The following is a 24,859-nucleotide window of genomic DNA, read 5'->3' on the forward strand; positions in this document are numbered from 1 at the left end:
CAATTAAAGACGCTCTATTGAGTGTTTGCAAATGACGTCAGAGCTTCATTGTCCGCCATTGGGGGGAGTAAAAAACTAATATGGTGGACTGTATTTTTGTGGTATCTTTCGCTGCCGTAAAATGGCATATGTATAACCACTAATATAGCCATGAAATCAAGGGATTTAGCGCTGGTTTTCGCTCTCTTTTACGATGCGAGGCATCGTCCCTCCCTTATTGTGATCGTGGCGTTCTCAAATTTTACGGACCTTTCCTGCTGTACAATATTTAGCGCTGGATTATTTTGCTGTAATTGCTTCTTGTTTTTGTTTCATCGTTGAATGATGTTTGTACGCACATGGCTATTTCATACGAAGGATATGATTTCCTGGTTTATTTTATGCAGGGGTGAAGTATGTAAACTAGGTTCGATCATTCAACCATTTTGGTAGACCACCGTATAAGGGTCTTTGTAGTATTCTATAAGACCTGGAATTTAAAAGTCTGATACATCAAAGGTTAGAACAAAAATAAACTGTTAGATGTAAAGTCGTCCTTTGAACATTCATCTCTTCCTATATTGACACAAATATTATTTCTTATATACTTTAGATAATATAAAGTTTCCCACTCTTTGCGACCAAAGTTCTATCATTGATGATGTTTAGTAAATAATATTACTAATCAATGTATAAGGATTTCATATTTAAAAGTATTTCATACACAGCATATAATTCACGTGACGATTTAGCTAATATGTACATAGTTGTATTGCATGGAGCTGAAAAATGGATGCTGTAGATAAAATTAAATCAAATAAAACTGCGAATTAAAAGTTGATAAATGGAAAAAATACACGAGTAGACCTTATAAATAATAACATGCAAACCTATAGATCAACTTGATATGACATTAATAAATGGGTATCTTGAAACAAGTTGGATTACATCAGTTGTGATTGGAAATTCCAATTTGCAAGAGTTGAAAAACAATATTATTTCATGGGATTAGCTGCTAATGATCGTCAAAATTACGATATCCATTTTAGAGGATTTTAGATTAAAACTAGAATGTTTAAACGAAATGAACAAATACGTAAAGCTATAAGTAATAAACTGATACAAGAAAATAAAGGGTGTCATAATTTTGTAAACAATATGAGAGTTGTTACAAAGTTATATAAATTATTAAATTTCTCTTATTATTTTGCACGTACTAATCGTGCTACAACCCATGACTATTATGGACGAAAAGAAGCATATTGGATTTTAAAGAAAATTTTTGAAAAAAAGGAGAAAATGAATTTTGATTATCCCCATTTTAAATCTGATAATGGATATAAATTGTATGTTGAAAAAGTTTTTAACAACTGATGATTTAATTTATTTGGGAAATAATAATAACATTATAAAAAAATTCAAATGTGTTTTACCAGCTGATTATTACCCAAACAAAATTTGGAGAAGTTTGTTGGATATGGAATACAGATACTACTGATCAACCAGGAGCACCGTGGAAAAATAAGAAAAATTAAAATTTTTTTGATAGTTTTTGTTTAAGTCCTGAACATGATAAAAATAAAAAATGGAAAAAACTTGCATTAGATAAAAAATTAAATTTTGAAATATTTTCTTATGAAAGACGTAGAAATATTAATACATCTAATTGTGGGGTTTGGTGTTTGTTTTTTTTATTACAAAAAAGCTTAAAATGAATATTTTAAATGTAATTAATCATAATTTGAGTTTAGAAATTGATAAGAAATTGTTAAGTTTATCTAAAATGTTTTTTCCAAGGATTAAATAGTTTATGCACAAAAATGTAAGAATGAGATGAAAAAAACTTAAATATGGGGTAGTTAGAAAAATATAGTTAAGAAATAAATTATCTATAATTTGTCATCAATGTATCAGGAAGTACATTAACACCTTTGCTTATGTATCCATATCTAACACATATTTTCCAATATTTTTTTAACAAAGTCTTTATTAGCATGTAATTCATCGTATGAATCAACCATGTCCTTCATATTCAAGAATACATTTTCATCCAAAGTAAAATGGGCTTTTTCATATCTTTTCTTGTAAAATATTACCATGGCAGACATCACTTTTCTCTTTCTGCTTCTTGAAAGTCTTTATATTAAACACAAAGTTCGACAGCTTCCGAAAAAATGAATATTTTAGAAAGTGGTTCTAAACTTTCATTACATGAAAAAAATATTACAATCATTCTTGTTCTTCAACATCTTTTTTAAATGCAATACAAATTTCATTACTTCCTAAATTATGATAATCCCTTGTTAAAAAAAATTTTAAATTTCTATTATCTCCTACATTATTGAATACAATAATGTATTGACCATTTGTTTTAGCTGTTCTTAATTTTGTATTTCCTTAATTTAAATTTTGACAAGTGAATATGATAGAAAATCCTTATGATGACAGTTTCGTGTAGCAATTCCATCTAATTGTTTTGTATTGTCTTTATTATCCATTGCATTAATCATCAAATCGTCCAGTATTATTGATGTTTGATTCTCTGATTTTTGTTTTATGTCAGTTACAGAGGGTATATGCAATTTACATTTGATAAATTCGTAATTTTGCAGAGTTGTACATTTGACAAATTCGTAATTTTGCATGAAATTATGGTGATAGTTAGCAGAATATGCAATTTGCGATAAAGGAAAATGTGTTGATGCGTATGAAACAACTGATGATGCACCAAGATATGCAAATGATCATCGACATTCACACTTTATAAATAACTCATTTTAAATTGGGAAAAAATTCAATTAATTTTTAAAATCATCAAAAAACATTAAACCACATCAAGAAATATTTACTAAATATGGTAAAGAATATTGGAAAAAAAAGTAAAAAAAATGAAATATTTTGTATATAAATAATAATTTTATTGAATAAAATATTTTTTACATAAATGTTTTTTAATGAATTAATTAAGTACACAAGTTTATTACAATTAAAAGAATGACCCTAATTATTCTGGTAACAATGGTAAAATTCTTCCCTTTTACCCTATTATTTTAAACCTTACATACATTTGTCCTCTAAATGCACCTTTACTCAATTGACTATTTTCAATTTCAAATGCCTTATCCATTAAAGGCAAATTTACAATTTTTTCCTTTAGAACCCAGTACTCCTGATTTTGCTAAAGCTTTGCAGCTTTTCCAGATTTTAACGCTAAATGTTTTTTATTTAATGCTTTTTTAAATCCTGATTGAAGTGCATTGTGAATTTTAGAAAACTTAATAAATCCTCCTTTTTGTCGTGTTCCTCCTCTTTGATGTCTTCCCATTTTTTGTAAATAATTTCAATTTTAAAATATACTATTTAAAAATTTAAAAATCTTTTTCTTCAAGAAAATCTATTAATATATATATACTAGCACAATTGTACTACTTCTGCATAAATAAACAGATATCGATTTTCATGCATATATTTATTGAATTTGCTTACTATTTATTTTATTTATTTATTCTTTTATAACAATAAAAATAAAAAAATGTATAAGAGAAAAAGAAAAAGAATTAGAAAAAATTATTGCATAAGAGGATCGATAAAAAAATGAAACAAAAGGGTAGTAGATATTTAAAGACAATGATGAATGAAAATAGAAAAAATAGAAATTTTCTATTTAATTAATTCCACTATTTATCTCTACAATTTGAAAAAATAAACTATATCAATCAAATCCATTTTTTTTAAAAAAATAAAATATCATTACAATTCGAACAATGAAAAATAGGGTCTTTATTAAATATTAAATTTAAATTTTCGAGCATATAGAACTACTAAATTACTTGTTTTTCTTTTTTTACATTATATTACAACTAATAAAAATATAAAATCATGTAACAATATATTACAATATTTTTACATGACAATATGTGACGTGCATAATCAATATATATTTAATTCTCTATTAGAAATCTATAAATTACATCTTTATTTACATTACTCAAGTTAATTTTATCAAATGTATCGAAAAATTCTTTACATGATATGCAACTTTTTACATCTTTAACATATTCAAAAAAAATCTATAAAAACTCCTACACCTTAAACCTAAATGAAAAATATATCTTTTTTTACAACATAAAAATCATGCAAACAAATTTTAAAATGATCATATAACATAATATTCGTCCTTTTATGGAAATTAAAATAACTATAACTACAACAAAAATTTTCATCAAATAATAATAAGTTTTTTTGTTGCACACCCAATAATTTTAAATTAAATAAATATGTTCAGTGTTTTCATAATCCCAACAACATATAAATCCCAATTTCCCATATAATTTTTCAACAAAATGTAATTATATCTATATTTCAACATTTGAATAAAAATAAAAATAATTTGAATGTTCTAAATCTTTGACAGTTGGCCTAATTTTATCAATTTCATTTTTGGTGCTCTTTTCAATTTTATTAAAAGCTGCATACAAAATGTGTATAATAAAGGATGCCCAGATATTCGTTCAGAAAAATAGCAAATGTTTAAATAAATAAAATAGAAAAATCCATATCAACGGTCTAAAAACAGAAATTTTTTTTTAATAAAATTCAATTATTTAAAAAAACAAAAGATGTTATGTAATCTTCAAAAAATTACAATATAATCAATATAACCAATTTTTTGGAGATAACACGAAGGGAAAAAATGTAAAATTTTTTTTTGTCGTATAATCTACATTATTAATTTATATTAATTTATATTTATTTGTTTCATGGGTTTTTCTGTCACTTTATCTGTAAAAAATTACTAATAAAACAATAAAAAGTAAAGCAATAGAAAATAAAAAAGCATTTAATATGAAACGATTGATTTTTAATAGCATATATATTTATATACGTTGTATAGTTCGACTTCATATCGACTCTAGGTTTGTTTTGATTATACTTACAATTACAATTATGTCGACCAATATGTTAACACTACAAAAATTATATCCATTTTGTTCTATTACAGCAAATGATTTTTGATATAAGGTTTTTCCATCATATACTTTCCAAAAAATTACTAATAACAAATAAAAAAATGTTAGTAAGTTATTTTTATTCGTTTCATAATTTTTTGCCACTTATTCTTTGTCCTTTCTTGCCTTTCTTTTTATTTAAATCAGTTATGTCATTATCATGTTGTTCTTCATCTTCAGTATCATTATCACCATCGTTTTTTAAATGAGTATACACTTTATCCAATAGCCCTTCGGAATTTAATGAAGTACAATCCATTTTTCCAATTTTCAATTTTTTTAATAAGGTTTTAACTTAAATTCGAAAATAGCCTTTTTCTATCTTTCCACGAATAAAATCAAAACAATCAGCTTCGATATAATCCAGCATTAGTTTTGCCAAGGTTAACTTTCGAATTTTACACAATAATTACACCTTTCACAGTTCTGAAATTTAGTATCGCAGAGTTCTGTAAATATAACTCTATTCTTTTCAAAATAAGTCATACTTTTTCCTCCCAAAAGAATAAACATTAATATAAAAATAGCTTTTGTTTTTTGATTTTTTTATTAACTTACCCTCATTAATCTGATTTTTTGGATTATACGAATAAAAATATTTAATACTTTATCGAGATCTTTAATTTCTTTGATATCATTTTTATGTCGTTTTACGTTGAAAATAAATTCTTTTTGCAACTATTTTAAAATTTCTGTAGGTAATTGATAAACGTTTTTGCAATAAGACTTTATAATGTATTCCCACTTCCAAACAAATTGTCATCATGATACAAATATCTTTTAACTGATTCCGTAATCTATTTCTATACCGTGTGATCATTTATAAATTTTTTTCATGAAATAACTTACAAACGATTTTCTTTCTTATATGAAGTTTACTTCGTAAATAAAATACAAATTGTATTTAATTCTTACCTGTATACGTTTTTCCTCAATAGTCTTTAAAAACAAATAGCGAGTTTTTCCAACAAGATTGCCAACGAATTTTTTCCAATAAACAAACAGAGTTTAGCGCAGCTAGAGAAACTTTAATACAATTGTGATAAATAAAATTTACTTCTTAAATAAAATGCAAATAGTATTAACTCTTACTTGTATATGTTTTTCCTCATTATTATTTTGATACTTGCAAATGTCAACGTATCACTCCAATTTGTTGTTGATTATATGTACGGCAATTTGGGAGAGAAATACAAAGGTGCAGTCTCAATTCGCAAGAAAAATATTTATGTCTTTACAAATCCTGTATATTTCAACCTTAGCGAGGTATTCAATTAAGTTTTGTTAGACGTGAACATTATATTTATAGCAGTAATTTAACATTGTCATTAAGTTATTGTGTTTCGTATTTGTCTTAGGCTGTGCTTGTTGATGTTTGTGGAAATGCGAGTTTAGCATTTCCTTTGGTCGTTGTTATTCAACAGCAAAAAACAGTATCATCCTTGACTCTTCCTGTCAAAAGTGAAAACAGGTTATTGAAAATTTCTAAAATGCTCATTTCTAGTTTTATCATGTGATTCAGGAGAGTATTGAGGAAGTTTGTCTGAAATTTTAGTAAAATTGGGCAAATTTATATACAAAATAGCAAAAATAGTCAATCAAGGATTTGTTATGCCAATCCCTCATTCATAAGCAATGCACTTCAAAATTAATGTTGATTAATCCCCAAAAGTTTTTCTTTGTGTGCAAATGCAGATTGCATTATGCATAATTAGAGTATGAATCTTTGTAGCTAAAATGGTCTTGTTTATATATACATTTATAAAATAAAAACAATTAAGAATTAAAAGATGTTTACTATGTTTGCACAGGTTTATGCAAATTGAGGAGACCTTTGGGAGAACTAGAGAACAGATCAGTGCAAGTCTGAGACCGAAGACAAACCTCTCCAAGGTTTGTATAAGCCAGTTCGAACACAAAAAACATCTTTTAACAAGAATGCAGGAATAACAATAGTGAAACAAACAAATCATTTTAATATTCATCTAATGTGTATTCATGATTGATTTGCAAATTCTCTTTGATTGATGATTGATTGATTGATTTGATTGGTTGATCTCAGATTGTTTGACACAGACTAATGCAAACACAGCTCTAGACCAATCAGCTCACATGTTTCATTGTTTTTATTTTATAATGAAATTTACTGCACTCATTGCTCTTTAGCTGTGTTTGCATTGTCTGTGCAAACTGATATAAGCTCAACCAATCAAATTAGTTAATCAATGAATGAGAATTTGCAAATCAATAATGAATATATTTTAAAGGAAAAATAACAACTTCTTTTTAAAATTTATCTGTTTCGCATTAGTGTTGTTTTAAAAAATAAATAAATAATTTTTTCATCTTTGTACTGGCTTATGCAAAAGTGCATCATTTTGTTTTTTCCTCCTAAAAACAAAACAAGAGAGCGTATTAGTGACCTCATGATAACTACTATTGTTACATTCAGTAAGGTAGCATGATGTATACAGTAATTTACCATGATGTATACAGTAAGTTACCATGATGTTTACAGTAAATTATCATGATGTATACAGTAAGGTACCATGATGTATACAGTAAGGTACCATGATGTATACAGTAATTTACCATGATGTATACAGTAAGATACCATGATGTTTACAGTAAGTTACCATGATGCAAACAGTAAGGTACCATGATGCAAACAGTAAAGTAGCATGATGCAAACAGTAAGGTACCATGATGTTTACAGTAAGGTACCATGATGTACACAGTAAGGTACCATGACGTATACAGTAAGGTATCATGATGTATACAGTAAGTTACCATGATGTTTACAGTAAGGTACCATGATGTATGCAGTAAGGTACCATGATGTATACAGTAATTTACCATGATGTATACAGTAAGATACCATGATGTTTACAGTAAGTTACCATGATGCGAACAGTAAGGTACCATGATGCGAACAGTAAGGTACCATGATGTACACAGTAACGTACCATGATGTATACAGTAAGGTACCATGATGTATACAGTAAGTTACCATGATGTTTACAGTAAGGTACCATGATGTTTACAGTAAGGTACCATGATGTTTACAGTATGGTACCATGATGTATACAGTAAGGTACCATGATGCAAACAGTTAGGTACCATGATGTACACAGTAAGGTACCATGATGTATACAGTAAGGTACCATGATGTATACAGTAAGGTACCATGATGTATACAGTAATGTTATGTTTATTGGTACAATAAGTCATATGTACAGTTAAATGTATTTCATTAGAATAAAGTAAAATAAAAAACACACTATACAAATTATAGCATACTTTTTCTTTGTTTCTTTCTTTGTGACATGTTCTGTCTCACTAGCACTTCCACTTGAATAAATTTCACCAGTTTCCCTTCCTTTCTAAGGGAAGTATAGAACGCAACTAACACCAATGATTAATAGCACGAATGTAAAAAAATGTCAACAATACATCAAATGAAGATAAATAAGTCCTATTACTTTTTTCTTTGGTTTTTTCTCTTCGATATCTTCTTGCATAAACACCAACAAATTTTTTGTAGCCTCACGGAAATTCGCTCGTTTTTCAAGCATTTCCTTTTGTTGTTTTTCATTTTCTTCTTTCTTTAGGCGCTGATTAAAAAAAGATAAAATGTTATCAAAAAATGAGTCTGTTTATTCTATTTAACTGTGCAAATCTTTTTATCAGTTCACGAAAGTAATAATTAAATCTTTTTTAACCCCTTCTTCTTCCTTTTTTTTTCCTCAATAATTCCTTTTCTTCCTCTTGTTTACGCCTTATTTCTTGTTGTTCTTCGTCAATTTTTCTCGCTCTCATAACGTGATACTGCGCCTGACTTAAAAAATCCTGACATTGCCTAGCCTCGCTTTGAGCCCAAGCGAGATCATACTTCATACGATCACCGTGATGACTTAACCATTGAAAAGACCTACGTTATAAACGTCATTTCTAACATCATTGTTTGCAACTATGAACGATGATTAAACCACAGTGATAATAGTAAAACAAATTATAGTGACAGAAGTAAAACAAACTACAATCAGAGAGCGGTTATTCCGCTATTTCAATGTACTTTTTATTAGTTTATAGGATTTTTGTACCTTTGAGCATTTTCAAGTTCACCAACAGCAGATAAAACAACTTTCAATGAACTTTTCTCGGCTTTTAAAATCACTGTAGCCAGTTTTTGTTGCACAAGTGACGCATTAAACAGCAAAACGGTATCATTGGGAGCAATATGTCGAGCCTGAAATAAAAATAGGCACGCATTGGATGCAAATAGTAGCCTCGCTTTTGAATGGTATGAGAAAACAAAATGACCCAATACATACAGTTATATGCCTGCAAAAACAGAGCTTCAAATAAAAGAATTTGCAGTGCAGCATTACAGCATATATCATTTTGAAATTATCATGTGAGACGAGTTTTCTTAAGTTTGAATGAGAGCACTGGCGAGCCCTTGCAACATTCAACATGTTTTCCTTTGACAAACAATTGTTTATTAAGTATTTGAGTAAATTAAATTAAATATTTAAATAAATTTTTTTCATGGGTAAATCTATTCATAAATTTGTATGAATTAAGTGTGTATGCACAGATCAAATTTTATTTCATGTACATGAAACTTTAGAAAAACCATTTAAAAACTCGAAGGAAAAATATTATTCATTTTTTTCTGAGATGCTAAGATGCTTGCAGTGACAGACATGTGATTACCTTGATGAGAACATGACGACATTGATGAAGTTTTCCACTTAAATAATAAGCTCTTGCTAAATATGACAACACTTCAACATTATGATGACGATAAAATTTCTTTAGACAGTTATCGTACTACAAAAGTATAAAATTAAATCAGAAATAAAGTCACCATTAAAATACTGAAAATAAAACAAAACAAATGATTAACATGAATTCAAAATGAGCTAAAAGAGTCAGAAATAAAGTCACCATTAAAATACTGAAAATAAAACAAAAACAAATGATTAACATGAATTCAAAAATGAGCTAAAAGAGCTAAAATGATCGTACTAATTTTGATTGTACGAGAGAAAAGGTTTATTTGGTAAAATATAAGTTAAACAACACCTGAAGGTGAACTGTTACTTTGAAAAATTACAAGACCTGCTTTATTGAAGTATTACGTAGATTATTTTACATGATACATTCACTGACCATCTGTATAGCAGCCACGTATTGTTTTTGTTCCACATAACTATGAGCGAGATTCAACCAAACATCACCTACATCAGCAGTAGCTTCACGAACCTAAAAAAAAAACAAAATCAGCATTTACTGAATGCTAAAATGTTTAAGTCTTGTTTCAGTATTTACCTGCGAAAAAATATCTCTGGCTTCTCTTTGAAATCCTTTATGAGCTAAAATACAACCTACAAAAGATTGAAAAATTTGAAAAATGAAAACACGGCATATATAGCCAACTCTTTGCCTTTAAACCCCTACATCTTCCAGAACATAGTCCACCTTTTGTTCAATCCCCATAGCTTTACTTTTGTCCAATTTTATCTCATGACCATTTACGACAATCTACTGTATGTCGTGACCATCTACTGTATGTTGTGACCATCTACTGTATGTCATAACCATCTACTGTATGTCATAACCATCTACTGTATGTCGTGACCATCTACTGTATGTCGTGACCATCTACTGTATGAGGTGACCATCTACTGTATGTCATAACCATGTACTGTATGTCATAACAATCTACTGTATGTCATAACCATGTACTGTATGTCATAACCATCTACTGTATGTCGTGACCATCTACTGCATGTCATAACCATCTACTGTATGTCATAACCATGTACTGTATGTCATAACCATGTACTGTATGTCGTGACCTTCTACTGTATGTCGTGACCATCTACTGTATGTCATAACCATCTACTGTATGTCGTGACCATGCACTGTATGTCGTGACCATCTACTGTATGTCATAACCATCTACTGTATGTCATAACCATCTACTGTATGTCGTGACCATCTACTGTATGTCGTGACCATCTACTGTATGAGGTGACCATCTACTGTATGTCATAACCATCTACTGTATGTCATAACCATCTACTGTATGTCATAACCATTATACTGTACGTCGTGACCATCTACTGTATGTCGTGACCATCTACTGTATGAGGTGACCATCTACTGTATGTCGTGACCATCTACTGTATGTCGTGACCATGTAAATAACACCAATTCATACAACGCTACTTACCTATTCCGTTAGCAGCATAAAGGTTTCTGGCATCTTGTCGTAAAACTTCTTTATACAAGGAGAGTGCTCTATCTTGATGGCGTTTTTCTTTTGACTTATCTTTTGTAGGTTGATGTAACGTTTGCAACCACACATTACCAAGAGCAAGCAAGGAATACGAATCTTTTTCTGTGCAAGCCTGTTTCAAGATTCTTTCAAACTTTTTTTGTCCAGGTCCCCATTCTTGTTTAGCAAGATGAAGATTGCCAATCAGGGACCAAGCGTCAGGGTGATCCTTAAATAGTAAATAAACAATCAAATTCAGCAGATCCTTACATTTTATAACACATGCAGTTTGCAAAGACACATAAACATCAACTTTAGCAATACTAAAATTTATATGAAGTACTTGATTGATCTGCAATGCTTCTTTGAACCAATCAGACGCTTCATAAATCTGACCTCGATCTCGTGCCATGCAACCCAAACGGAGGTAACCTGCAAAATAAAAGATGACATAATTGACATTAGAAATGATGACGTATTGAATACAAATTAAACATGACGCAATGTGCAAAAGCAAAACATAAGTTAGATTTGCGGTAAACCATGTAGGAATTCTATAAATTTCACGGACGAGAAATGTCAATTATAGAATAAACACATACATTCAACATAGTTCGGATGTTCTCGAAGAATATTTTTGTATAATTTATCGGCAAGATCAAATTCTGAAGTTGCTTCATGCAATCTTGCTAGATTGTAATTTGTCGTTACTGATATTGCATTGTAATAACTTTCATCATTATCGCCTTCAGTTTTTGCTCGTTTCAATGATGCTTCGTAAAATTTCTAAATAGTATTGATATAATATTTATTAAACATTTATTGTTATAGCTATGAAAAAGTTGGTTTACTACAGAAAATTTTACCTTAGCTTCGTTAAGATTTCCCAATCGAAAATGTAATGCACCAACATTATTTAAAATTTCCGGGGGAACATCAGCTCCAACCTTTTCTTTAAGTAAACGGGAAGCCGTACCATAAGCAGACAATGCTGATTGTACATCGGTCTGTTCAAGACTTCCAGCCAATTCTATCCAAGCTTCAACATCATCCGGGTATTGTTCAGTTACTTTTTTCAAATGACTCTAAATAATTCACATCATAATTAAAGCAAATTAAAATTAATAATCCCTAGATTCTCTGCAATTGAAATGAGTGATCCCTAGATTCTCTACAATTAAAATGAGTGATCCCTAGATTCCCTACAATTGAAATGAGTGATCCCTAGATTCCTACAATTGAAATGAGTGATCCCTAGATTCTCTACAACTGAAATGAGTGATCGCTAGATTCCCTACAATTGAAATGAGTGATCCCTAGATCCCAACAATTGAAATGTGTGATCCCTAGATTCACTACAATTGAAATGAGTGATCCCTAGATTCCCTACAATTGAAATGAGTGATCCTAGATTCTCTACAATTGAAATGAGTGATCCTAGATTCCTACAATTGAAATGAGTGATCCCTAGATTCCTACAATTGAAATGAGTGATCCTAGATTCTTTACAACTGAAATGAGTGATCGCTAGATTCCTGCAATTGAAATGAGTGATCCTAGATCCCAACAATTGAAATGAGTGATCCTAGATTCACTACAATTGAAATGAGTGATCCCTAGATTCCTACAATTGAAATGAGTGATCCCTAGATTCCTACAACTGAAATGAGTGATCCCTAGATTCCTACAATTGAAATGAGTGATCCCTAGATTCTCTACAATTGAAATGAGTGATCCCTAGATTCCTACAATTGAAATGAGTGATCCCTAGATTCCTACAATTGAAATGAGTGATCCCTAGATTCCTACAATTGAAATTAGTGACCCTAGATTCTCTACAATTGAAATGAGTGATCCCTAGATTCCCACCATTGAAATGAGTGATCCAGATTCCCTACAATTGAAATGAGTGATCCCTAGATTCCCTACAATTGAAATGAGTGATCCCTAGATTCCTTACAAAATTTTAAATGGAATATTTTACTTTTGCCGTCTCCTTCTTTTCCATGTCATCAGAGCTACTGTAGAGGGAGCCCAAGATTTTCATGGTTTCATAGTTACCAGGCATCATTTTTAAAACTTTTTCAAAACATTGCGCAGCCTTAATAAACGAAAAGAGAAATAAAGAACAAACAAAACATAACAAGAGACAAAACGACGATCAAATAAAATATAACTTAATAAATACACAATTCGTTATCGAAGCGCAGATAAAAAGATAATCAAAAATCGTCAGAAAGCACTTTAAGTACAATCTACCGAAACAAATTAAAACCAATTCATAATTGAAAATTGCAGCTAGTGGTTATTAATTCATAATGTTGAACAAGTCAGTTAAGGTTAAAGTGTTAGGTTATCAAGAAATACGCATTCGAACGTCATACGTTGTTTCTATCCCCACGAGCTATGTACATTTGTCCTAGTCCAAAATATGGCAAGATAAATCCAGCAGAAGCAAACTGTGTGGCTTGGTAATAATATTGAAAAGCCTGATCGTAGTCGTTCTAAATAATCAAAAGTATAAACGAAAAACAGTGGTCAATTGTTAAACTATCTTTATACATTCATAAATACTTATGGTTTATTTATATTTAATACCTGAGAATGAAAAGCTCTTGCCATTTGATAACAGCTTTCTGCTTGCATTGACTCAACCTCAGTACCATGAAAAGCATGTAAAGCAAGATGCTGAACTTTTGTGTAATCCTGGTAATAAGACAAAAGATAAGTATGATTTCTCATGAGAATTTAGGTCAGATTTCACAAGAGACCAGGAAAAACTAATGAAAATAACAAGAGAAGAGAGACGGCTTCTTCTAATGATAGTATTCGTTAAAAGTCATCGTCTACTAAATAAAAAATTGAAAACACAAACCTTTTTAAAAAAGAAATGGTTTGACAAGTGATTCAAAACCATTGGATTGGAGTTGTCAATTGAGTAGGCTTTAGAAAGCAATTGAACACCAGTTTTGATGGCATCAGGCTAAATATAAAGTTGGCAAACATGAACCATTTGGGAGAAGTTTGGCAAACATAAATGTGTTTTTTGAATTTAATAAGAAACATTTTGTTTCTCTAGAAATTAGAAAAGTATTTATAAAAACATAGCAAGATGGTTAAAACAACACGCTAATTTATACAAGATTTAATTCATACCTCTGGCAAGTCTAAGACAATACGCAAAGCTAATAAATGAGTAAAATTTATGTCCAAATGATTATCTCACTTTTTTTGAGCTCAGTTCCATAATAGCAAGACCAACCATCGCTCCAGTACAATATGGATCGAGTTGTAAGGCTCTTTCAAATGCAAGCTTTGCTTTTCATGTTTTCCAAGTTTTGCAAAACAATGACCCATACCAAGACGGACAGCAGCTATAAAGTATATATGTATAAGATTATCAGAAATAACATTTAAATTTCTAAATAAAACTTAAAAGTAATGTGAACATGAAAAAGTTATTCAGCGTTACAATTTAATTTTAAAACCAAAAAGAAAATAAACTAATTAATGCCATGCATAACAATACAAATGTTTGATGCATCAAACCCATCGTTCGATGAACAGGGGGGTTGTCCCCATGCATAACAATACAAATGTTTGATGCATCAAACCCATCGTTCGATGAACAGGGGGGTTGTCCCCATGCATAACAATACAAATGTTTGATGCATCAAACCCATCGTTCGATGAACAGGGGGGTTGTCCCTATGTATAACAATACAAATGTTTGATGCATCAAACACATCGTTCGATGAACACGGGGTTGTCCCCATGCATAACAATACAAATGCTTGATGCATCAAACCCATCGTTCGATGAACAGGGGGGTTGTCCCCATATATAACAATACAAATGCTTGATGCATCAAACCCATCGTTCGATGAACAGGGTTGTCCCCATGCATAACAATACAAATGTTTGATGCATCAAACCCATCGTTCGATGAACAGGGGGGTTGACCCCAAAAACTTAAAAGTCAAAATGTAATATAAGGAGAAATACCTGGACAGTTAGAATTTGTTCTCAACGCTTTTTTATAATATGCTAACGCTCCTTTATAATCTTTTTTATTAAACGAAATACAAGCCTTTCCTAAAGGAAAACGACAATAAAAGTTTCATGGAGATAAAACGAATATGTACAGAAAACGTGTAAATTTCCTTACCCAACAACGCTGGAATATTGTTGCCAGACTAAAAACAAATCAAAGAAATATAAAAAGTACAAAAGAGTCTTTTGCAAACTATGGGCCTTTACATAGTATATAATATTTTAAAACACATTTGCAATATATTGATAAATCCAGGATTTATTTTTGTAATTTTTCTGCAGCCAAAGTCGTTTTTAGCAAACATACGTATGGAATGTGATTATACTCTGTTTATCTTTTTACTCTTGGTAAAATTTTGACAAACTTGATAGAAGTCTAGTACAAAAATGTTTAGTAATTTTTTGGTACAATTTTTCGAAATTCAAGATTTTGGGATAGTTCCTATAAGAGAGTTTGACGAGGATTAGAAAACTTGGTATTCAGACTATGATGATAATTTAGCCAGCAAAATCAAATGTAATCCTTGTAAAACAGTTTGCAACCAACATGTTCATTCAAGTTTTATGTTTCAAGCATTCTCAGGGGTAACCATTCTCCCATGCTACATAAAATCGGGGGTAAAGCGCGAGAAATCATAACCTAGTAAAATTTTGGCCCATTTAGTAAAATTTGATCAAAGGTTTAGTAAAACTTGCTAACGAACATATGGTCACACTGTACGTATTATTTTACACCTTTGCAACATCTTGTATCGTAGATGTCCAGTAAAATCTATCTCGTAATAAAATACACAGACGACTTCCAAAACTGACAAATTAGTTGGGCGAAAAATGGTCGAAATTTCCAACTTTAAGCCTCAAAACATTAAAAAAATCACAGTTCTAAATTATCAAATTTTTATATTACATGTATTTACCATAAAATCATAATCATTTGATTCAAATATTGTTTAAATATAATTCAGTAAAGTTAACCTAACGCATGCGCTTATTTTACGAAACAACGGTAATTGGTTTTAAAATTTTATTCGTAAAATCACGTTCTAAAATTTGGATAAAATGAGTTTTCAATTTGTATTATTTTTTATGATATTTCATTATTTTCAAATGCTTTAGACAAGAAAAGCTGAAAGTTGTCAAACTTACCTGAGCTAAAACAAAATTAAACTGTGCGTCAGCTTGATCTATTTTATCTCCTTCTAACAAACAAAAATATGCCCGACCAAGAAGATGTTTCTAAAACAGAAATATGTTGTTTTCAACGATAATAAAATATGGTTTGCAAAAGTCATAAAATATTTTACGGCTTTGGCTACTGTCATAGTAATGCATTTACATTGTTAAAATTCAAATACAAGTACTATACTCTAATACTCTACTTTACATTAAAACACAATCACAGACATCATTCTTTAACAACTTACAAACAACTTCTTTATAAACATGACTTTATCAGCAAGCATTAATTAAATTTATGTACCGTAAATCATCTAATAGATGCACTGGGGCATTATAAACAAAATCTAACAATTCTAGGGTCATTGAATACATGATTTCTTGGCCACTATAAGTAACCACTATAATATTATTATAACAGCAATATGTGGGCATCTATTAGAGATGGATGTCTAACACAAACTCTAATACAAACTTATGCTCCAAGAGGGAGATGGCATTCAATTAAGCAGCCCACTAAAGAATGAGTTTATACTCATAAAATCCTTTTTAAAGCAATCTTTCTCATTAAACCAAACACATCTTCATTTTTCTGCTCTTTCTAATTAGAAATCCAAACATCATATTAAGGTATACTGCTTGTAAGGGACTCGACCCTGAGATTACAAAACATTAATAGACATTTATAATTCCAAGATGAAATCATTTTGTTAAAACTGATAGTTTACTCTATAAACATTATAAAATATTGTACGTAAACTTCAGCAACTTTGTAAGGTCTTGCATATGCTTGGAGGCAAGAATAAAAATAGCATCAAATGCATTGTGAATGTCACATATGTGATGGGAGAAATGCCATTCATACCTGATCATACATAATAATTTTGTCAGCAGAAGTGAAAAGTTGTGTTGCCTGTTGAAAATAAAAAATAAATTATGAAAAATATTTGACAAAAGAAAAATACAAAAGTCCAAGAAATATAAAGAATGAATATTCTTTAATGTTTCAAAGAGTTTAACCTTAGTAAACATTTCCTTCTTCTTTTCTTTATTTTTTCTTTTTTTCTTAATATGCATAATATGCATGTGTCCAAACATATCATTCTGTCACGATCACTGTTTGTGTAATTGATGTTTCCTTCTGTGAGTAAAGAATGCAAGACAAATCATTACAGTATGGACCATTATCAAAATAAAAATCATTTGGTAACAATCCTATTGGACAATAATACTTTCATATGGACACAAACTATAGATTTTGACAACATTTATAGTTGGAAATTGAAACTACAGATGAAATATATTGTATAGATTGTGTAATGTGTATTATTTTTAAACAGCTCAATATAATCATGGTTGGAGCAAAAACAAGATAAAAATAAAACCAAACATACATACAAGATATTTTTTGGTATACAACCTGCAGCAGTAACTTTAGTTAAAATGCAAAATTTTTAATCTTCTTAGTCTAATACTAGTTTAAGAATCAATAATTTTACATTGTGTTTTTTGTTAAAGTTTAGAAAAAAATTATTGTGATTTCTGAAAAGCCAACTTAATTGTGACATACTTCAACATATAAAAATTTGTGTTTACACAAATCATAATTTGGTTGAAACTTATTTGATCAATGTTTAATGAGCTCTTCAAATTAAACAATCTCTAACTTCACCGTAACTTATATTATCTATTCCAACTAAGAAAAATAACCTGTCTTAGCTGCTTCCAACAACTGAACAAAATCACTTGTTCTGCCTTCTTTGAAATACTGGATCTAAACAGAAAATTATTACAGATACACTTTACATAAAAAGCATTGTAACACACCTTTAACATGCTTGTAACAAATAAGTAACACACATGTAACACACATGAAACAAGCATGTAACACACATGTAATATGCCCAAAAAGAAAACTAGAAACATTAAAAAAAACACGCAAAAGTTCTTACTGCAAGAACATTCCATATTTTCAACTGAGCATTTTCTTGTTTTAATATATTCAAAACTTCATCGCCTTCTGGTAACTGATCAAATTGTAATTCTATCACCTAATGAAAAATTATCATTTAGATGCGTTGTATCTTGAAAAACACCAATATATCATTCAGAGATCCTTTGAATATCTAGACCACTCTATGGATCAAAGATGTCTAATGTTAATAAGCCCACACTCAATCATAATATTGACATAGTTAAACCCAACCCACAATTAAAAATACATACAACATGTACATTATGCAACTAAGCAAAATTAGATTTAGGGGAGAGAAAAAAAGTGCCAATTCCCAATTAGAAAAAGCAATTTTGAATAATGTTTCAATGGATAAAACTTTCAAAAATTTCTGACATGGTATGACAACTAGAAACCACCAAACTACAATACCATTTCCTTATAAAACAATCAAGGATCTATCCTTATAATTTGGGAATAGCCAAATTTAAAGTTGCATTTTGATTAGAGGTTACATTCACACACTTGTGAAACATTGCACAATTGTCTTTAAAAATCTAATCCACCCATATAAACCCAGCAGCAGGTTGTCTCCACAATAGCTCCCTTTTTGAATTCATAACATTTGTAAAAAAGTCTAGAAAACTACTCAAACGTTAACACTTATGCTTCTCGCATATAGGTAAACAAAAATACAGCATAACGACAATTCTCTGAGTACGAATTCGAACAAGAACATGTTTCAAAAATACAAATCAAAATCATTTCTATTCGTATTTGTTATTTTATACCGTGCTACTGCACAAACCACGACTAAAATTGTTAGTAAATAAAAAAACTCTCTGCTTCTCTCCGTAATTACGTAAGAATTATATTTATTTATAAAACATCAGGTTCTTTATAAAGCATTAGTGATAGACAGTTGAGAAGTTGAGTTGAGAGAAGTTGAGAAGAATTTAAAAAATGTTTCATGTAGCATGTACCAAAGACTAGCAAATTTACTGTTCATATTATAAAATACACCAGTTAAATAATATAAGTATGAGAATTCCATCAACAAGTGATAACTTACTTCGTCAGTATCTCTTAAAGGAATTTCTACTGAAGTCGCCATGTTGAAAAGATAATATTGTGAACATTGATTATGAGAAAGAAATACTGTGGGATAATTGGTGATAACGAGATGTAGGAATATTTTTGATCCCCATCCCACCACTGCTATCCATTTTTGACAACACCACAGAATAGATATATACCATTGAGTTCTATAAGACCTGAAGGGGAAATGTCAACCGAATTACTATAAATTATTAGCGCACGGCCGCGTGGTGAAAAACATGGCGGATTTTGGTTGTCAAAGTCAGCGGAAAGACGCGGGCTCATAAAATGAAATTTTTTTTCGCCCACCCGGATTTGACAACCACAATAGCGATTATATAAAATATCAATGCCAAGCACAAAAACTTTTAGAAATTTTATCTTTAAAACATGCTGCAAACTTGTTTGGTAGACGGATGCTGAAGTAATGCCAGAAAAGGAAACATTTCATGATACCGGTAAGCAACGTAAGATTGTTTACCATTTAAAGTGTTCAGTGTTTTGTTTTAAGTCAATACTTGAAGTGTGATGGTATATATTTTGTGAATGTTTTTACTCCTAAGTTGTAATTTAAGTTATGTTTATCCATTCTTATTTGTTCTTTACTTAATCGCTTGCTAGACGAGGCAAAGCAACCAGTTCTTCTCGAGATATGCATATCTTAAAACTCCTTGTTTCAACTGAGTTGAAATGGTGGATTTTTCATGATATTTTTCTGAAAATATGAAGCAAATATTAAGGACAGAGCTGTATTGAAATCAAATGCAGTGCAGGATTAATTAATGAGCTCTTTGGTACATGTCGTACAATAAAAAATACCAGTATTAAACAGCTAGCCTGGACAATTTGACAGATTATGGACAATCATGATGATGGTGTGTAAAGGTTTGCTTTATGCTAAAAGTTTCATAAATGCCATCTTGTGTTTCTGTAAATGAATTGTTTGTTACACAGTGTAGTAAACAGGTTAGTACATCAAAATCAAGATAAAAACTACTTTGTTCAATAATGTGCCAAATTTTGCTCCTACCTTGAAATATTTGTTCAAGAAAAGCTTATCATGACATGCATGAAACATTAAATACAGTACTGCATCATCTGACAAAGTCCATATGTTTTTCAATTCCAGGTGATTAAAAATTCACGTAAGATGCATTGGTTGCAATGAAGTTGAATGTGGAAGAAGCAAAAATTGATGACAAAGAACTTTTTATGTCTTTTGAAGAATTACGATATCATTTAAAAGAATAAGAGTAGCAATCTAGTAAAAGAAGCCACATCTTCCTTCAACATGAGACTTTTCCAATTATGTATAGTTACTTTGTACAAAATACTATTTTAGATAAACTTTATTTTAAGTCATTTACTGATATTTTACCAAAAGACAAAAAGAAAAATTCAAAGGCATAATGTAAAATTCAAAAATTTGTCAAGTTGTTTGAACCTAGAAAAATTAGTATAGGTAACTGTAATTTGTAAGGACACAAGAGAAAGTAGTGCAAGAAGGTTAGCATTTTGAGAATTAATAAGTTCTTGACATACATTACACAAGGCCATAATATTATAAATAATGTCTGTATAATAACAATTATACAACATGCTAAATATCTTCACCTACATTATAATTATTTAAACAGGTTTGCCTTCATGCAGCAATAAGAAAAGTGTTATGTCAGAGAAACCAATGCACTTTAATTTAAGAAATCGTATTTTCAATGGGAAATTAATGTAGTTCTGTTCAGTAGTAGATCCATGGTTGTCAATGACAATCCAGTTTCTAATATCTTGGCTCAAAACAGAACCAGCAACATGATTATAGAATTTCTGAATTTCGTTCTTTTGCTCTCCTAGTTCAAGATATTTTCTTCATAAGTTCTCAGTAGATTTATCAGAATATCATAATACCTTATAAGACACCCAGAATCAATCCTACCAAAAATATCAAAAAAATACATACCTACTTATAATATATTTCCAGTAGACTTAAGTCGTAGGGTAAGCTAACTTTTTCTAACTCCTTTTTGGACATTTTAACTAAGATTTACCCATTTATTCAAGAAAGACCGTTGCACGAAGCTGTTAACAAATAGTCAAAAACACAAGTATTGCGTATGGTATTATGCATTAAAGCTTAACGACACATTGATAGTGTAAAGAATGCCGTTTGATATTTATTTCTAACATAGCTAAAGCATTACTTGACAAATATACGTTATTTTACAGTAGATTTACCTCATTTAAATGTGTGTGTCTATTTCACAAAAACCTGAAGCATTATTTTCAATATTTTGTGCTTACGGTATCGTGGTTGTTTTCGCTGGTTGTCATTGATATAAGCAGTAATAGAGTTCCGGATTCGGGAGGGAGCGAATGTTAAAAATTTTTCTCAAAGTGGAAGTTTTGACAACCAAAATCCGCCATTACCGCCATGTTTTTGACCACGGGGTCCAGGCTATTGAGTTATATAATAACTAGAGCGGCTATCTCAAGCGCGGCCTTAGATATCTGATGAATGGCGGATTTCGTCCTTTGCCGCTGAGATTTACCGAAATTGACCGCTTTTTCGAAAATTTCACAATTTCCCACTCCCTCCTGAGGAAAGAGTGAGGAAAATGTATGTATGTATTTGGGATTCGGCAAGCAATTTTTTGATGAAAATGAAGGTAAAAACCTTAAATTCATAACAGCGAGTGAACTGTGGTTGTCAGTTATCTGCTCCTACGAGGATGCATTTATAACTATCGACGAAAGACCGATATGTCGGCTACACATGTATGAATGCAGATGTGCGTCGTTTTCTTACCAGCGTCAAACTTGTTTGATCGATTAAACTCTTTAGTCTATACAAAAAATGTATATCATAGTTCATCTCCACGGTTCACGAGAGAAGTTAGCTTATTTGTTATCATTGCTATTTCGCTTCTTTTCATGCAATGGCTTTTTTCGTCACAATTGTAGGATTTTTACTTGTTTCTTTAAAAAAGTACATATTAAATCTCTGGATATTTACGGATTATCTGTAATTGAGTTTCATATGAAATTGTAAAAAGACTCAAGTCTGCATAGGTTAGGTAAATGAAAACAAACAATATTGTATAGAAATTACTATAAGTAACCTTTTTGTGATGTTCTGAAGTGCAACTGCATCAAATATTTGTAAAGTTGTAGCACATTTTGATTTTGTGGTATTGATATATGAATCGGGCAAAATGCAAATAATCATCAAAACACTTATGCTTCCAATGGTGTTTATAATTCATTTGTAGTTTTAATACTTCTACCTTTCTTTTTCACTTTGTTTTGTTTTTCCTATATTTGCAATAAAAGTGCACTATAATCTGAATGATTAACACAGTTTTCACCTCAATAATAAATTTCATAAGCAGATGGTAGTGCATTTTGTTCTCTGAGTATCCACATCTGGTGTTTTGTTCATACAAGAATGATGAAGTGCAAGTAGATATGTCATAGCAAGGCAATAAAACCAAATGAATTAAATAACTATAGTGTACTTTTATGCTAGAAGCTTAAAAGCTTTTTAGAAATTAGAATATTATTGTATTATATTACCTCTATATCATCAATTTCATGATAAGAAATAAGAAGCAAAAAATTTTTAGAAAAGCTTTGAAAAGTGAAAAACTTTTCTTTAAAAAGCAGCAATAATGCATATGATAAATCTCCATTCTGTACTCTAATAGGTAAATAAGCTCAAATTTTTCTTAAAGAAATATAAGAAATATATAAGAAATATACAGTACAGTAACTTTAAAGGTTTCATCACTGAATCTTTAATGCTTCAGTATAGTGCATTAGATATTAGTAACATTCAAACAACACTCAACTAAAATATTTTGATAAAGATATGACATGATTTAAACATTAAGTTACATAAAACCCAAGGGCTTATACAGTTTGAAGCTTCACATCTTCATCGAGTCATCATCAATCTCAGTAAAAATGTTTACATAGACACAAACTTTATGGCCTTCCATTTTACATGTTTGTAATTGACATTTCATTAAGCATCAAAACACACACAACCTTCTTGCCATCTTTCTTTGGATCATGAACTTTAACTTCAAAGCATTCAAGCCATCCTTAGTGAATCCATTGTCTCCATCCATAGAATTTGACCACGATCAAATTAAATAACTCTGGATAGGGCGGACAATAAATCAATTATCTTTACAGCATTATCATTTTTTAAGACTCTGCCAGGTCAATAACATCTTCCAGTCATCTTTACTCCTTGATCTTCCCTGCATGTTGTCAGCAAATAGAACATAACAAGCTCTGCTCCAAATCATGGGTACCATTGGGGCTGATTAAACCTTTTTTGATACTTAATCACAGAGCAAAATGTGTGCAGGGTCTTTTTTGCTTTAGGGAAACTATTTTGCAAATAAGTGGGTAAATTTACGATTTCATCCATTAACAAATGACAGAAAACTATACAGAATTTTATAAACAAAAACAGGAAAACATCAGTATATTTGGCGTTCAAGTCAGTCTTAAAAAATACGATCTTTAATATGTACTTTATGGCTTTTCAAGTGCATGTATAATTGCTTTTCAATCGTTGACGGACTAACAAAACAAACAACTACCTCACCTGTCAAAAGCGATATGTTCCTTTTTGTGGAAACTAAGACATCAACAAATGAACGATTGAAGTGTTGACATTATAAAAGAAATGCCAAAAAAGAATCGTCACAGAATATGGAACTAACGATATCCATATTCTGTGATATCGTGTTTGTTTTTGAAAAATTCTTTCTAATTTACTATAGACACCAGGGGGAGGTCGAGAATATTATTTTTCTGCAAAGCGATCATTTCAGCGGAAATACGTCCTTTGGCCGCCATTTTTTTGGCGTCCTCGCCCCAGTAAAGTTAGCAGTTATTATAGAACTCAATGGGTTTGCTATAACCATAGATATAGTAGGACTAGATTGCTGACGAGCCGCCATATTGCGTGACATCCATGATAAATCCAAGATGGCGTGGGAACCGGCAAAAAACATAGAGTCACTATAGGGCAATTGATGTTTTTCGCAATTGATGTTTTTCGCACTCTGATCATCCAGATATACAAGATCATGCATACAGCATGTCCCCAAGAAAAGTCATCCCCAAAATGAAAAAGTGTCTAGGAAAAAGAAAAAGAAAGATAAGAGCACTGACAAGCAAAAATCTTCGCTAAGAGAAAACAATAAAAGGACTATTAAAAAAGCTGGAATGCACGCAACACTTGTCAAAGGAGCAAAGTCAAACCCTAAACTCCAACTTTGGACATAT

The 24,859-nt window shown here is 30.5% G+C and overlaps 1 protein-coding gene across 1 annotated transcript; it reads right to left on the reverse strand.

Annotated features, from left to right (window-relative positions):
- Positions 1-8,287: 8,287 nt before the first annotated feature.
- Positions 8,288-19,709, reverse strand: LOC124458094 (RNA polymerase-associated protein CTR9 homolog). The gene is given in 26 exon segments (XM_047008189.1): positions 8,288-8,371; positions 8,471-8,602; positions 8,711-8,919; positions 9,092-9,237; positions 9,708-9,824; positions 10,167-10,259; positions 10,326-10,381; positions 11,233-11,506; positions 11,621-11,709; positions 11,880-12,063; positions 12,144-12,362; positions 13,262-13,378; positions 13,662-13,781; positions 13,876-13,983; positions 14,153-14,260; positions 14,504-14,595; positions 14,598-14,651; positions 15,283-15,372; positions 15,446-15,473; positions 16,477-16,566; positions 17,372-17,419; positions 17,527-17,591; positions 17,594-17,647; positions 18,217-18,280; positions 18,459-18,557; positions 19,533-19,709. Coding segments are annotated over 25 exon segments (2,589 nt in total). The 5' UTR covers positions 19,575-19,709; the 3' UTR covers positions 8,288-8,371; positions 8,471-8,579.
- Between the last annotated feature and the right edge of the window lie 5,150 nt (positions 19,710-24,859).

The sequence above is a fragment of the Xenia sp. Carnegie-2017 genome, unplaced genomic scaffold, assembly GCF_021976095.1.
Source record: "Xenia sp. Carnegie-2017 unplaced genomic scaffold, XeniaSp_v1 HiC_scaffold_6, whole genome shotgun sequence".
NCBI lineage: Eukaryota > Metazoa > Cnidaria > Anthozoa > Malacalcyonacea > Xeniidae > Xenia > Xenia sp. Carnegie-2017.